The 16,970-nt window shown below is 40.1% G+C and overlaps 1 protein-coding gene across 3 annotated transcripts in view; it reads left to right on the plus strand.

Moving 5' to 3' along the window:
- FRY (FRY microtubule binding protein) overlaps positions 1–16,970 on the plus strand; it is a 274,917-nt gene that overhangs the window by 68,376 nt on the left and 189,571 nt on the right. For all 3 annotated transcript variants that reach the window (XM_037986846.2, XM_007960079.3, XM_073013220.1), the window contains exon 3: positions 6,554–6,607. In XM_037986846.2, coding sequence (XP_037842774.1) covers positions 6,554–6,607 — 54 coding nt within the window. The remainder of the gene's footprint in view (positions 1–6,553; positions 6,608–16,970) is intronic.

The following is a 16,970-nucleotide window of genomic DNA, read 5'->3' on the forward strand; positions in this document are numbered from 1 at the left end:
CTTTTTTTTTTTTTTTTAGACAGAGTCTCACTCTATCGTCCAGGCTGGAGTGCAGTGGTGCAATCTTGGCTCACTGCAACCTCCACCTCCCAGGTTCAAGCAGTTCTCTGCCTCAGCCTCCCGAGTAGCTGGGATTACAGGCGTGGGCCCCCAACCCAGCTAATGTTTGTATTTTTAGTAGAGACGGGATTTCACCATGTTAGTCAGGCTGGTCTCAAACTCCTGACCTCATAATCTGCCCACCTCGGCCTCCCAAAGTGCTGGGATTACAGGCGTGAGTCACCCCACCCGGCCGCTGTGTGGAAGCTTTTTAACTTGATGTGATCCCATTTGTTAATTTTTGCTTTGGTTGTCTGTGCTTGTGAGGTACTACTCAAGAAAATTTGCCCAGACCAATATCCTGGAGATTTTCCCCAATGTTTTCTTGTAGTCATTTCATATTTTGAGGTCTTAGATTTCCAAGTCTCTTTTCTGAAGCAGGCCTGAGACCTACTGATCTTTCCCTTGTATTCAGATGGCTCTCTTCTGAGCTGGAGCAAGTGTGCCTCTATCCTTTCCTCTCTTTTTATCGCTCTATGCTTCCTCCCCTCTTTTTTTAATTCCTTCATCCTTCCTTTCTTCCCTTTATTTTATTCCCTCCTTCCTTCCATCTTTCTTCCTTCCTTCTTTCCTCCCTTCCCTCCTTCCTGTCTTCATTTCTTCACTCATCCTTTCTTTCCTCCCTCTTTCATATATTCTTTCCCTTTTTCCCTTTCTTCCTTTCATCTTTTGTTCTCCTTATTTTTTATCCACTATGGTATTCTCTCCCCTAGGTGTACTCTTAAGCCTCATTTCACTGATAAAATCTATGTTGATGCAAAGATAATCTTGATAATGTTAAAATGTGAACCTGATTCTCTGTGCCCAAAGCTATCTTTCCAAATGCATACAGATATAGTCAGCCATTTAACACACCCTGATAAGTTCCAGCTATGTACTAGGGGTATGTAGGAGACAGACAAGTGACAACATGGTGGGAATGCTGACAAGAATAGGTGCAAATAAAGTACTGTGTGACAACTAACAGGTGACTCTGCCAGGGAAAACTGGGGAGGGGCTTCATCTGGGAAGTGACATTTAAGCTGAGTCTTCAAAGAATATGATTAAGACAGTATATTTGTGTCCAGGCCCAGTGGCTGACACCTATAATCCTAGCAGTTTGGGAGGCCGAGGTGGGGGGGGGGTGGATCACCTGAGGTCAGGGGTTCAAGACCAGCCAGGCCAACATGGCAAAAACCCATCTCTACTAAAAATACAAAAATTACCCGGGCATGATGGCACACATCTGTAATCCCAGCCAATCTGGAGGCTGAGGCTGAGGCAGGAGAATCTCCTGAATGCAGGAGGCAGAGGCTGCAGTGAGCTGAGATCATGCCACTGCCTCCAGCCTGGGTGACAGAGCAAGACTCCATCTCAAAAAAAAAAAAAAAAAAAGGGTATTTGTGTAAAAATAGTTAAGGAAGACTTAGTATGTTATTTTATTGAGGCATTGACCCCAAGTTCTTAGCTAATGGACTTGACTTTTATGTATCGCAACAACTTATATATGTCAACTTTGCTTGTTAGAGAAAGTGAGCCTGACAATGTGTTGTTTCCTTCATGTGTGTGCAAAAATGTGTAAGTGTAAAATATCATGTTTATCAGCTTCCCGTCTAATTTGTAGTGGGACAAAATAACTTTTAGGTATGGAGAGCTTTGGGATGTGGGTGGACATAGTCACCTTTCTTTCCCCGTTGTGGCAGGATCCTCTTTTAGGTAGTAGTGAAAGAGGATTGCCTTCCGTGCTCCCACTGTGTGAACTCCTGGGTTGTTGTAAGGGTCTACAGACCCACAGGTGTGCTGAGTTATCGTTTGTCTGGCTTTTAAGGTCTCCCATATAGATGTATTCTCATGTTTCTAGTATGTATAAAAGAAGTATTGTTGCTACTCTAGTACAGAACTTTTTTTTTTTTTTTTTTTAGTTGAAGTCTTCCTCTGTTGCCCGGGCTGGAGTGCAGTGGTATGATCTTGGCTCACTGCAACCTCCGCCTCCCGGGTTCAAGTGATTTTCCCACCTCAGCTTCCCAAATAGTTGGGATTCCAGGTGCCTGCCACCATGCCCAGCTAATTTTTATGTTTTTAGTAGAGACAGGATTTCACCATGTTGGCCAGGCTGGTCTCGAACTCCCAACATCAGGTGATATGCCCGCCTCGGCCTCCCAAAGTGCTGGGATTAAAGCTGTGAGCCACCGTGCCCGGCCCAGAACCATTTAAAAGTATCATTGGAGCTGTAGTATTAGTTGTTTGTCATTCTGTATAGTTTTAAACAATAGATACTAAAATAAAATCACTATCTTGTATGTTTGGAGTGTGAGTGTGTGTTTTCTGGTTGAGAACTTTTTGAACATTTCTGGAACTAAAAGGGGTCTTCATAAAATAGATAATGGTGATGTCAACAACATTTGAATGTACTTAATGCCACTGATTTGTACAATTTAAAGTGTTAAATCTTCTGCTATGTATATTTTACCACAATAAAAAGTATTTTAAAAAATTTAAAACTTAAAACAAGACATATACACAGAAAATAAAGGGATTTTCGTATTTGAAGAAACTGGATACCACTGTCCTAGAACTTTTATTAATTTGGCAAATAAGTAGCCAGCACCAAGTGAAAAATGCACATGGTGGTCTCACCCTACCAGTCTGAGGTTTCATCAAGAGCCTTACACATCAACTACTCTGTCTCCATGGCAAAATATACGGGTTCAAAATGTGTATTCATCTAAAATATAGAGAATACTGTGTTCTTATGAGTAGACAAACATTTTCTGTTCAAAGTACACTATTTAGATATAATGAATAAATACTGTATATATTCATCACTCAACAGTGTCTGAAGGTTCACAGCGTGTCACATGCTCCATGTCGGGTGGAATGCTGCACGTCAGGCAAGCCATGCTCTGTCCTTTGACTAAGTGTTGAGAAAAACAGAGGTCTCTGCATGTCTGGGGCTTGCCACCTAGCAGGGGTGGTGCTCGGTGCCTCGCTCATGAGTGTGTAATTGCACAAGATGATGACTGTGATGTGATTTTACTCTATGGCAAGGTCAGTGAAAGGACAAATACATGAGGCTTTGCAGGCATGTGCCAGGGAGAGGCACCAGGTGTTGGGGGTGGCTCAGAGAAGGGCTTCCCTGAGGAAGTGATAGTTCAGCTGAGGTTTGAATAATGAACAAATCGCGACAACACTCGGAAGAGGAAATTCACCACATTTCCCCTCTCAGACTCGACTCTTCTCCCTAGTAGCGGGTATCATGTGTTCTTCAGTATTCCACCCTGGCATGTAGCATTTGACGCATGTGAACCCTCAGTCACTGTTGAGTGATGAATAAACATATAGCATCTATTCATTATATCTAGATAGTATACTTTGAACAGAAAATATTACCCATAAGAACACAGTATTCTCTGTGTTTTTCATGAATACACATTTTGAACCTGTATATTTTATGATGGAGACAAAGTAGTTGATTTGTAAGGCTCTTGGTGAAACCTCAGACTTGCAGGATAAGACCACCATGTGCGTTTCTTCAAGAACAAGGACAGTATGGGGCAGGGGTGGGGCTTGTATATGCCTTAGGTATACATCGTCTTTGTGAGTGGAGGAGAAATGATTAGACCCACAGTGAGAGGGTCTAGGTGAGCAGGTAAATATAAATGGAGTCTTGCTAGGGAACCTGCACTGGCCAAAGTAAAACTTAATATTTTTTGATATATAACTTATGCATTGTTTCTAATCCTAAATCAAATTTGGGATCAGAATGAACTTCCATAGCAAAGACATATATATATATGTTTATATATGTGTGTGTGTGTGTATGTATGTATGTGTATATATGTGTATATGTGTGTGTATATAGATGTACACACACACATACATTCACACACACACACACACAAATGTAACATAAAATGCTCTGCTGGAGGCTTAAAAGCAATGCTGCGTGAGTTGAGTCATTTTGGAAAGGGTGAATTAGCAATATATATTATTCAATAATTAAAAATTCAAGTTGTCCAAGTTTTAAAAAGCTCTCTGAAAGAGTACAAAGAAATATGATTTTGAAAACATGTAATACAGTCAACGTAAAACCTCTATTTCCTTGTGTGAATGAACATTCACCATGTAATTAATTTACTTACAAGAGATACTTTGAATCCTTCTACCAGATATGTAAAAATTTCTTTCTGAAATGGATTGAAAACAGAAGACTGTTCATGATGAATATTTTCCTCAGAAATTTTGGTCTGGAAAACTGAGGTCTTGCTTTGAGTTACATTTTCTGGAGTTCTCAAAATGTCAATAATGTCTGAATTAAACTCTTTGAATTGAAAAAAAATGCTATGCTGGAAGATCAGTTAAGGCTTCCTAATGTAAACAAAGATGTAATAATTAGGGAGAATTGTTTCTGTAGTAGACTTTTGTTACTACTGATACTATTTTTGCAGAGAACTAGATGTGGTGCAAGACAAATCACATGCCCCAAATTCACCAGTTACACCTGGTAAATGTATGATTGGTAGGTTCTCCCTCAGTACCAGTCTAATAAATAAACCTTACTTTGCTTCTAAATCTAGGGACTTGAAATAGTGAATTGCTTTCAACTTTTATTTTTATTTTATTTATTTTTATTTTTTGAGATAGAGTCTTGCTCTGTCACCAGGCTGGAGTGCAGTGGTGCAGTCTTGGGTTCAAGCGATTCTCCTGCCTCGGCCTCCCGAGTAGCTGGGATTACAGGCACGTGCCACCACACCCAGCTAATTTTTGTATTTTTAGTAGAGACAGGATTTCACCGTGTTGGCCAGAATGGTCTCCGTCTCTTGACCTCATGATCCGCCTGCCTTGGCCTCCCAAAGTGCTGGGATTACAGACATGAGCCAATGCACCTGGCCTCAACTTTTTATTATCTGTCAAGTCCCAAGATAAATATTAAATTTTTCAAATAAATTTTTTGGTTTTTATTATATTGTTGCTATTGAAGACATACGACCACTTATAACATCAGATTCTTTTTTTTTAATTGACAAATGAAAAGTTTATGTATGGTGTTACAACATGATGTTTTGATATATGTATAATGAGTAAATCAAGCTAATTAACATTTCTATTACGGTACATGAATTATTTTTTTGTGGTGAGATCATTTAAAAATCTACTTTCTTAGCGGTTTTCAAGTATACAATGTGTCTCAGTCCATTCAGGATGCTATAACAAATTACCATAAAGTAGGTGGCTTATCAACAATAGACATTTATTGCTCAGAGTTCTGGATACCAGAAGTCCAAGATCAAAGCACAGGATATTTGGTGTCTGGTGAGGGCCCCCTTCCTTTATAGATAGTGCCTTCCGGCTGCATCTTCACATGGCAGAAGGCACAAACAAGCTCCCTAGGGCCTCTTACTGATCCCACTCAGGAGGGTTCTGCCCTCACGATTTAGTCTCCTCCCAAAGGCCCCACCTCTTAACGCCATCACTTTGAAGGTATCAGCATATGAATTTTGGGGGGATACATTGAGGCCATAGCACAATACATTACTAACTGCAGTCACCAGTCACCATGCTATACAGTAGCTCTCCAGAACTTATTCTTCCCATCTAAATGAAACTCTGTACTCTTTGATCAACATCTTCCATTTCCTCTCACCCACCAGCCCCTGGTAACTACCATTCTAGTCTCTGCTTCTGTGAATTTGACTTGTTTTTTATTTCAGGTTTAAGTGAGATTGTACAGTATTTGTCTTTCTGTGCCTGGCTTATATACTCAGCATAATAATCCTCCAGGTTCATCCATGTTTTCAGAAATAACAGGATTTCCTTCTTTTTTAAGACTAAATCGTCTTCCATTGTATATATATAGCACATTTTCTTTATCCATTCATCCACTGATGGATACTTAGACTGACTCTATATTTTGGCTGTTGTGAATAATGCTGCAGTTAACATGAGCATGCAGATATCTTTCAAGATACTGATTTCATTTTCTTTGGATACATACCCAGAAGGTGAATTGAGGGATCATATGGTAGTTCTATTTTTGATTTTTTGAAAAACCTCCATACTTTTTTCCACAGTGGCTCTACTAATTTACATTCCCACTAACAATATACAAGAGTTCTCTTTTCTCTACATGTTTGCCAACATTTATTATCTTTTTTCTTTTTGATAAAAGTCCTTATGACAGGTGAGAGGTGATATCTCATTATAGTTTTAATATGAGTTTCCCTGAGTATCAGATTCTTAATGTTTTGGTCTAAGAGATATATATTAAGATAAATAGCAAAAGCCATGGCAGTAATGATCAAACATAACGACTATGGTTAGAATACCTAAGGAAGAATTCCTCACTCATTTAAAAATTGGCACCTCCTCATTCCGAGAGAAATGAGTGAGGAAAAATGGAACAATAATGGCATTTCTTTTCTACTATTTAAGAGACTCTAATAATTATTCTTGCATATATTCTTTTTCTTTCTAGGAAAAGCCATTGACAAAATCCCTGCAACGTGGAGAAGACCCCCAGTTTGATCAGGTGTGTGATGTATATGTTATATGCTAGTTCTCCTTTAGTTCAGCATTCACGCAAGGCAGGGCCTGCATGCTCGCTATTGTTGTATGGATGAACGTCCTCAAAGAGGATACGGGTATGTGATCTTAAGAACTATACCCTGCAGTTTTCATGGTTGTGGTTTATAGCTGTTCAGTAAATGTCTATTGGTTAGAACCAGAAAGAACTGGAAAGTATTGGGATAATATGAGTAGGTCTTCAACTGATTATTTCCTGTATCTTTACATATTGGAATTAAAGAAACCAAGAAAAGAGTTTAAAGGAAATTCCATTCCTTTAAAAATCTGAGATTCTTCTAAATAAATGATACTATGTGATGATCAGATCTCTGCACTAGAGCTTATTCTTGTTTTCATCCAACACTTTTTTGGAGGCCTACTATTTGCTTGACGCTGTACTAGGTACCAGAGATACAAAATCTAAGGTAAGTTTTAGGCCTTCAAGAATTCACGGTCTTGTGAGAAAGATACTACCTAAAAGATAAGTATAACACAGTATAGGATCTTAAGATTCTAATAGAGAAAATAATACATGAACAAAATGATTTAAGACAGAATAAATACAAAGTAAGTCCTTTGAAAATAGGTTAGGACTAGTAAAAGAACATTCAACTCTAAACAGTAGGTAATAAACGTACAATATCAGGATCTGATAGATTCTGGTTCAGTAACTTCAGGAAGGTCCTTGGCACATTTAAAAATGATGGATAACAGGACATCCAAGGAGGCCGGAGGTATGTTTTTGAAGTTTCCTAAACTTTTACAGTTAATGACAAAAAAGGCACTATGTTCTTCAGAAATGTCAGTTGGTGCCAACGTCAGATACAAAATACTGCTGGATATTCCCTGGCTTGAGCTAGCATGGTGTTTTTATGGTCTAATGAAAAACACACAGGGTGTACACTTTCTGTAGGGCTTTGAAATTGCCTTTAATATGAAATCCAGAGGAAGTCTCCCTGGCTGTACAAATTTAGACTTGTATGATCCAGAAACATCATGATTGTACAGACAAAATCCTTCATTTTTTATTTTATGAGCTGTTCTGTGAAGGAGACCTCGCAGGTTTATGCTCATAGCCAGCCCTGCAAGGGTGGCGTGGCTCTGGGCTTGCTCTGTTGCTAGCCGAGCTGGCCATTTTCCAGAATGCTGGTGAAATGGAAGATGGGCCTCATCTCTTTGTGCCATGATGCTATCTTTTCTAGTCACATTGTCCATTGTTGTTGTCACCTGGCAGGTGCCGAGGTGGTCAGAGACCCTTGGTGAATATGGTATATGATGTTTGGGGTTACCATGTTGGAAATGTGGCAAGTTGTAGCTTTTTAAGAATGTAAACAGTGTAGGGCGCAGTGGCTCACACCTGTAATTCCAGCAGTTTGGGAGGCTGAGGCAGGTGGATCTCCTGAGCCTAAGAGTTCGAGACCAGACTGGGAAACATGATGAAACCTTGCCACTATCAAAAATACAAAAAAATTAGCCAGGCATAGTGGTACATGCCTGTGGTCCCAGCTACTCAGGATGCTGAGGTGAGAGGATCACTTGAGGAGGCGGAGGTGGCAGTTGAGCCAAGTTCACACCACTGCACTCAAACCTGGGTAACAGTGAGAGCCCATCTCGAAAAAAAAATGTAAATACTTATCACCTGTCTTCTATTATCTTTCCAGTCTATTTTATATTCTTTGTCTCTTTATCCTATTAAATTATCACTGTCCTTTCTTCAAAAACATTTTTCTCCAGCTTAATGTACCTCTCTTTATTCTCTGAGAAAATGGTCCTAAATTTTAACTTTGCAGATAATAGTAATCCGAAATAACTGGGCTTAAACACAATTTCTCATTTATTACTCAGCTTTCTATTTCTGAATCTCAGTATTGTGGAAAAGACATGACCTTTGGAATTAGAAAGACCTGGGTTTAAATCCCACCTTTGTCACTTAATTAGCTAATAACTTTTAACTTTGCATCTCCAAGTGTTGTCCATGCATCTGTGTCATCAGCATCACCTGGGAGCTTGTTAGAAATGCAGACGGTCAGCCTGGCCCCGGAACTGCTGCATCCGCCACCTAACAAAACTTCCAGGTGACTCACATGCACATTAACGCTTGAGAAGCCCTGCCCTGTAACGTATCTCTGTGTATTAAAGACCCTTTAAGTGTGAGCCAATAGTAAGATGGTCACTAAGAACTTTCAAATAGGACACATAGGATTGTCCTCTGATCATTACATCATGAACTCACAAATGAACTGTGAGAGAGGACAAGCCACAAAATCTAATCCTGTTTTAAAGTGATAGCAAGACTTTCAGGCCTGATATGGTTTGGCTGTGTCCCACCGAAATGTCTCCTCGAAGTGTAGCTCCCATAATTCCCACGTGTCACGGGAGGGACCCAGTGAGAGGTAATCAGATCATGGGGGGCCAGTCTTCCCCATGCTGTTCTCATGACAGTGAATACATCTCATGAGATTTGATGGTTTTATAAAGAAGAGTTCCCCTGCATGTGCTGTCTCTTGCCTGCTGCCATTGTTAGACGTGACTTTGCTCCTCATTCACCCTCCACCGTGATTGTGCGGCCTCCCAGCCATTCAGAAAACTGTGAGCCAATGAAAGTTCTTTCCTTTATAAATTACCCAGTCTCTGGTATGTCTTTATTAGCAGCATGAGAACAGACTAATATAAGGCCATAGAGAAGATTGACTAAAGTGGGTCCACCTGTAGATTCAATGGGGAAAAGGTTGGCAAAGTATAATAGCTTTTGAAAGTGCTTACTGTGGTTCAAACGTGTACCCTCCAAAATTCGGCTGCTGTTAATGTGATAGTATCAAGAGGTGGGGCCTTTAAGTGGTAATTTTCCCATGGGGGCTCCTCCCTTATGAATGGGATTCGGTGCTCTTATGAAAGGTCTTGACACAGGGAGCTCCTCTCTTTTGGTCCTTTCTCCATGTGAGGACACTGTTCAAGGAGCCGTCTTGGAAGGAGAGACTGAAACTTCACCAGACTGAACCTGCTGGTGACTTGATCTTGGACTTCCCAGCCTTCAGAACTGTGCTGAATACATTTTTGTTCTTTATCAATTACCAATCTCAGCAGCACTAAAACAGTGCTCATCTGCTGTTGCAGCCTACAAACTCTAAGAATTTCAGTTCCATTGGTAAGGCCATGAATAGAGCAAGGTCTCTTAGTCCTTTGGCATTAAACATTCAAATTATACAGTTTTATTCCAAACAGTAGGATTTTAATCTGGGTTCCCACAGAGGTCTGTCTATGTTCCACATGCTGGAGATGCCACCTTGAGTGGTTCAGACTCCGTTGCTGTAACTGTAGGAGTAGTTGTACTGGTAGAGATAGCATTTTTTAAGTACTTGTATGATAGGTACTATGCTAAGTGCATCCTTTGAACAACATACAGTGGGTTCCTGTTTAAGAGATATTTGTATCAAATTCTTTCTTCTAAATGTCACTGGCATGAACCACAGGGTATATAGAGCTGGGTATCTACTGCTTCACTGCCTAATCCTGAATGGCCCTGTTCACTCCTCTACCTAACCAGCCCATGATTCATTTTCTTCTTGCTAGAAATAGAAGCAAAACAAATTCATGTAATACTTTATAGTTTACCCAGCCCCTTCTCATATTATCTCACCTGACATCACTCAGTCCTTCCAGCAACTCCAAAAAAGTGACATTATTATCTCTATATTAAATGTAAATTATTAATATTAAATATAATATTAAATTATAGTAACATTAAATATACAATTGTATTAATATTAATATATTATGTTAATATTAAATATATCTATAGGATATATAACATTATGTTTAATATGATATTATATTTAATATAGGGACAATAATAATGATGTCTCAGAAGTTTCCCAATATTATATGACTCAAACCTGAAGGAGCCAAAACTGTAATTTATTGTTTCTGACTGTACAGCCTGTGCTTTTTACTTCATAATCTTTGTTTCTAAAAACTAGGTTGATGAGAGTTGAGAGGGAAGTTTTCAGCAGGTAAAGGATCTAAAATCTTTTATCAGTTGTGATTAGCTTTGGCTACAAATGGCACGTAAAGTAAAATCTTCTTGAGCAAGATGATTTTTTCTTTCTTATGTATGGCTTACATTCTCAAGGTCCAGTATGGCTGCTAGAGCTCAGCCATTGCATCTGTATTCCAGGCAGCCAGAATGAGAAATGGAACAAGAATTATAGAAAAACGAAAAGCAAAACTTTCCGACATAGCATATACCATATACCCATCTACTTACATCCAGTTAGCCAATGTCAGTCACTCGGCCACATCTAGCTATAAGAAAGGTGGAGAAATCTTACTTTGGGCGACTGTGTCCATCTAAAAATGGGGTATTTTATACCTAAGGAAGAAGAAAAGAAAAAGAAGAAAAGCTGTTATTGGGTAATAGCTAGATTTATCCACTAGATATTTAGCCAAAATGCCCAAAGTAGAACTATTTACAATTCTGTACCTCTTTCTTTCCTACTGTGGGTTTCTCCTCAAATTTGCCAATTTTCCAGTTTGAACTTAAATATATGTATATATTTGGAAGCTAAAACTTCATGTTTTCTTGTATATTTTACATTTTTACAATCATAATTTTATTGGTTTAGTATCTCTAAATTTAACCGAATTACACTCCAACTCTGTGAGAATAAACCTGGAAGGGCCTGGCATAATGGTTCACGCTTGTAATCCCAGCACTTTGGGAGGCCAAGGTGGGTGGATCACCTGAGCTCAAGAGTTGGAGACCAGCCTGGCCAACATGGCAAAACCCCATCTCTACTAAAAGTACAAAAATTAGCCAGGTATGGTGGCACACACCTGTAATCCCAGCTACTTGGGAGGCTGAGGCAGGAGAATCGCTTGAACTTGGGAGGCGGAGGTTGCAGTGAGCCAAGATCACGCCACTGCACTTCAGCCTGGGCGACAGAGTAGGACTCTGTCTCAAAAAAAAAAAAAAAAAAAAAAAAAAAAAAAGAAGAAGAAGAAGAAACCTGGAAAAAAGATTTTGTGAATGACAAGATGTCTAAATAGGATTTTTAAAACTCAGTGTTAGTGGGAGAAATATAGTAGTAAATGCTTTACACATTGGAGAACTAGGAATTTGTGCCCTCGTTTCCAGAATTTCACTTTTCACAAATTTCAGGAATGTGAGGTTTTTTTTTCCATTGTTATACAGCACCTACCTCCTGGCAACCATGTGCCAAGCATTGTGCCAACTCATGGAAACAAACAGGAAGGAAGCATAGTGCCTGCCCTAGAGGCCCCACCACTGGAGTCATGTGGGAGAGAAAAATAAAGCTACCATCAAATAAATGATAACCCCAGGCTAGTAAACAAGCTAAAGCTGCTGTGAGCCTCAGGAGAGCAAATTTCACCCTACCCTGAGGCGCCAGGGAGGCCTTCATGGAGCAGGCAGCAGAGGTGCAGAGCAGTATGGGCTATCGCTTCCGGTCCGTGCTAGTGATAAAGTCATACCAGTAACAAGAATCAATAAAGGCAGAAGAGATTTCCAACAGCATTTGAAGATAGATATACTACCACTATTTGTTTTAAATTGCTATAGTAACTGTCAGGGCGTAGTGAGTAAAATGAACTAAAAATCGTTCTGGTAATAAAGTAATTTAGCAAACACCGTGCATGTGTATATGTGTGTATATATACACAGAAAGTTTTATATGAGCAAAGAGATGTAAGAATGTGGTCCCCAGGAATGTGTTTCACATTCCAGGAGCTCCAGATCCAGAAGAGGATCAAGCAGTGCCCAACCAGCTTTGACATAGGCCTGCGTGTATAAGAAGTGCCGCCTGAATGGCATGGACAGTAAACATGGTGAGACTTCAGGGACAGAAGACACATGCCTCGGGGCCAGGCGCCTAGCTAGAAAATGCCGTCCAGATGAGAACAAGGCTTATCAGGTGCCTAAAACAGTAGAATCAGTAGGATTTGCTGAGTGTTGATGGTGAGGAAGATAGGAAATTTCAGAGGAAAGGAATATTTTATGCAAAGGTCCTGAACAGAAAAATGACACTATCAGTTATCTCTGAGGAACTTAGAAATGGATCAATTTAGTTGATGCAGAAGGCATGTATTGTTAAAGGATAATCTTCAAAAACAGGCAAAAATATGACTCACATAGAGATTTAAAATGAACCTGTGTTAAACATTTTTTAACTTGTTTTTAGTGAAGGATGTTACAACCTGTTAAGACATTCCAAAAAACAGACACGTTTATAAATCAGCATTGAAATGAATACAATCAGAGGCAAAACTGCTTCCTTTATGTGGGGGAGGGAAGTCCATTGAACCTTCACTGGACAGTTTTTCATGTCTATAGACAAGAATTATTTTGCATTGCTATCAGGTATCTACCACTTATGCAATTTTAAAATAGCTCAAAGGCATTGACAGGTGTAGAGCCCCCATACACTCAGAATCAGATAACCCCTTGAGAGGTACACTCTAGTTTTCCATTATGAACAAACATTTCCTACAGTCTGGGGGAAGTTAAAAAAGAGATCAGGCAGCATAGGTAGGAAAGGATCAGATTGAGGAAGATCTTAATGCCAGTGAGATGCGGCTGTATGCATACCAGTATCAAGGTAGCAACTTAATGTTAGCTTTAAGGAGACAGTGGTCATGAAGGCAGTAATGGAGAGGCCTAAGGCATTTGGGGAGCATGGCATTGATGAAGATTTGAAGCTAAAAGGGCCTAAACTAAAATGAAGGGAGTGAGACTTTTATAAGAAAGGATAATTATAAGCAAAATGATATAAGAAGAATCAATATTGGTTGAGAGAAGGAGAAACAAAGGATAACTGTAGTTTTAAATATGATTTGGAGCGATTTCCATTCAATTAAACAAACAATGAGTGCCCAACACATACTAGGATCTGTATGAGGTACTGAAGTTATGAAAATGAATAAGACAGAGCCCTGTCCTCCAGGAATTCTCAATCCCAGAAGGAAGACCATTATCTACACAAATAATGTGGCAATGTAAAGGCTATAATAGAGGTTGTATCAAGTGCTCTAGGAACTCAGATAAAGGAGCAGTTAATGATGCTAGGAAGGTATACAGGTGTGTGTTACAAGAAGCAACCAAGGAGCTGTGACATTTCAAAGAAACCTTTTATCCAGATGAACAAGTTGGGCCAGGGTATGCCAGCAGCAGGGGTCTCACAGACAAAGGAGAAGTTGAAGGTGAAAAGAACTGAGTTCTGGGGATGAAGGTGGAAAGGTGGACTGAGCCCATTGCAGTGGGTCGTACAAGCCATGCTGAGGGGCCTAGATTATTTTCTATGGACTATGAGCTCTTCAAGCAGAAGAAACTATGCTTGGGGGCAGAAAACAAGGGAAGGCTATAAAACAGTATGCATACTGAGTTTTCGGGGAAGGTAGAATATCTCAAGAAAAATAACTGGGGTTCAGTTTGTTATGTGGTCATTCAACAAACACTGTCAGACAGATTACATGAGTGAAGAATATCATAACAATTTTAGTTTCAGGAGGTGGGATCTACAAAAGAATGGCTAGAAAAAGGGTAGTTTGAAAAGTGGGAGAAGCCTAGGAGAAGGGGCTCTCTAGGGCAGGGATGGCCCTTCACAGCAGCTGATGCAGGGACATCACAGAAGATGTAGACCAGGAAGAACTGGAGGTTAGCAGTTAGGAGCTCACTGGAAGTGGCTTCGAGGAAGGCTTTTGCTGCAGTGGGTATTCATGGACATGTAGAGTGCATTTTCATAGTCGATGGACTAATGTTAAATACTTTGAAGCTTGCTTTTACAAGCTAAGTTATAGTGGCTGATTATGATTGACAGTATCTAAATGACAAAGCAGTGTGCTAGAACATAATCATGGTACCAGGGATGAGTTTCTTAGCTGGCATCTGTGGAGAGCGTCTGTGAATGAAAGGCATGGTGAGCTCACCATTTTACCTTCAAGTGATTTTCTTCTTTGTACAGACATCTTTTTAAAATAAAAGTCCACAGCATGTTATTTCAGATTCTCCAAAGAAACATTAGCCAGCAACAAAGAACTTCTCATCCAGCTGTGATGAATGTGGACCCGGGTGGATGATGATCAAATGCAGCTCCAATATCATGTGAGCCCATTTTTAAAAGTGAAGAAACAACACCCCAAAGTAACTCTCACCTGAGGGAGTTTGTGACCCTTGCCTGTTGAAGATTGTATGAATGACAGCCACTAGATACAGTTATTCTCAGAAATGACAATTCTGACTGATGAATGAAGTCATAAACGAATATTCTTTCACATACCTTCCAGCTACATGCAAATGCTTGCTTGTTGATTTGCTCTGCCCTTGGCGTTTAGACCTTTGCTTTTATAGTATTTAATGATGATATAAACATACAATGTGTTAAATAATACCAAAACTTGTATGCTGTGCCGTGTTTTTCTGTCTGAAGTATTATTTCAGCTTTTAAAACAGTCTCATACAGTAAGTGGAAGTTATTTTCTCTTTGCATAATAAAGTCTGAGTACTCTGCAAAGGAGTGTGTGTCAGAGCAATCAGAATTCAGATCCTTATCGTCACAGATGAATTGTCCTACTATGCTTGGCATTTCATGAGGAGCAGCGTAGAAGAGAAGAGAAAGTACAGGAAGCTAATTAAGACAGGGCAACATCATAGGATTCTGGCGAGGAAATCCTTTCCAGGAGAACCTGGTAAATACTGTCATTTGCTCAGGAGACTTCAAGGGAAATGATTGCAAAAAAGGCCATTGGTTGGCCTTTGAATTGTCCCTGCTGGTTTTTCAAATAAAGGTGCCAATAGTGTGGCAAGAACAGAAATCAGATTTCAGGGATCAAGAAGAGAGTTGGGGCCAGGTGCAGTGGCTCACTCCTATAATCCCAGCACTTTGGGAGGCTGAGGCAGGTGGCTCATTGAGGTCAGAAGCTCGAGACCAGCCTGACCAACATGGTGAAACCCCGTCTCTACTAAAAATACAAAAAAAAAAAAAAAAAAAATTAGCTGGGTGTGGTGGTGCATGCCTATAGTCCTACCTACTCAGGAGGCTGAGGCAGGAGAATCACTTGAACCTGGGAGGCAGAGGTTGCAGTGAGCCGAGATTGTGCCACTGCACTCCAGTCTGGGCAATAGAGTGAGACTCCATCTCAAAAGAAGAAGAAGGAGAAGGAGAGGGAGAGGGAGGGGGAGGGGGAGGGGGAGGGGGAGGGGAGGAGGAGGGGGAGAAGAAGAGAGTTGGCAGTGAAGCAGGAAGAGGAAGCATCAGCATTGCATGGGTGATTGAGAATCTGTCAGGAAGAAAGACAGATAATTGAGATTTAGATGAGAAAGGGGAGAGCAGGATCATATGAGGGCTACATGTGTTTTACAGAACCCTCTTATACCGAATGAGGTACAAGAGCTTCACGCTGTGCCTTCTTGCAGAGGGTTGTGTCCATTTGTCACAACCCACTTATATTTGGACTCAACACTTTTCTCAGAGCGGTTGAGGATCCTGAGTTAATAATTGGTTTTATTCAGTTGATTGATTCTGTGTCCAGAATAGTCATGAGTTACTATCCTCAGTGTCCTTTCCCATTGGCTTTGTAGTGAGCTGTTGCCTGCAGCAAACTCAGGGAGCTAAATGTTTGCTACCTTTCTCTCAAGGGTCTAATGTAGAACAAACATTGCTCAGTGACCTCTAATGTAAGCATTTGCAAGGCACCAGGCAACAGGCATTATATTTACATCTGCTGGAGTCAGAAGAGAATGGGAACACAAATTGCAAGGGTTCTAGTGAAGACCCTGGGAGTTTGTGCTTGGACATGGGATAAGTGGGGCTTTTCAGGTTCGCACAATATACCTAGAAAGTGACATTTCTTCAGCTCTGGTGAGTAAAATTCTGACAACAACTTCTGTTACTTATTCTGTTATTAACTTAGCCTGTGATCTCATCTCAGTCATTTTTTGTCTTCTTTTTTTAATGCTCCTGTTTCTATATTTGGAAATGAAATAAGGAAACACATTTTGGAAGGTTTATTATGTGCCCCACATTTTATAGCATCTCATTTGTCCTCATAAAATCCCAGTGAGGTAAGTATTTAGTCCCATTTTACAGCTGAGAACATGAAGCATCAGAGAAATGGCGGCATGCCAAGCTCATATAGCTGTAAGAGGCAGAGTACTAACTTGAACCCAAGATCATTTGATCGTCCAATACACTAGAGAAACTATGAAAACATGGCACATGAGGGGTCAGCCATCACATGTTGGGTTCTGAGAACATTAAGTTGTAACTATTTGCAATTGAGTGTGACTTACATTCTTAACTACTGTCGTTTTTGTG

This window comes from Chlorocebus sabaeus, chromosome 3 (assembly GCF_047675955.1).
Source record: "Chlorocebus sabaeus isolate Y175 chromosome 3, mChlSab1.0.hap1, whole genome shotgun sequence".
NCBI classification, from domain to species: domain Eukaryota; kingdom Metazoa; phylum Chordata; class Mammalia; order Primates; family Cercopithecidae; genus Chlorocebus; species Chlorocebus sabaeus.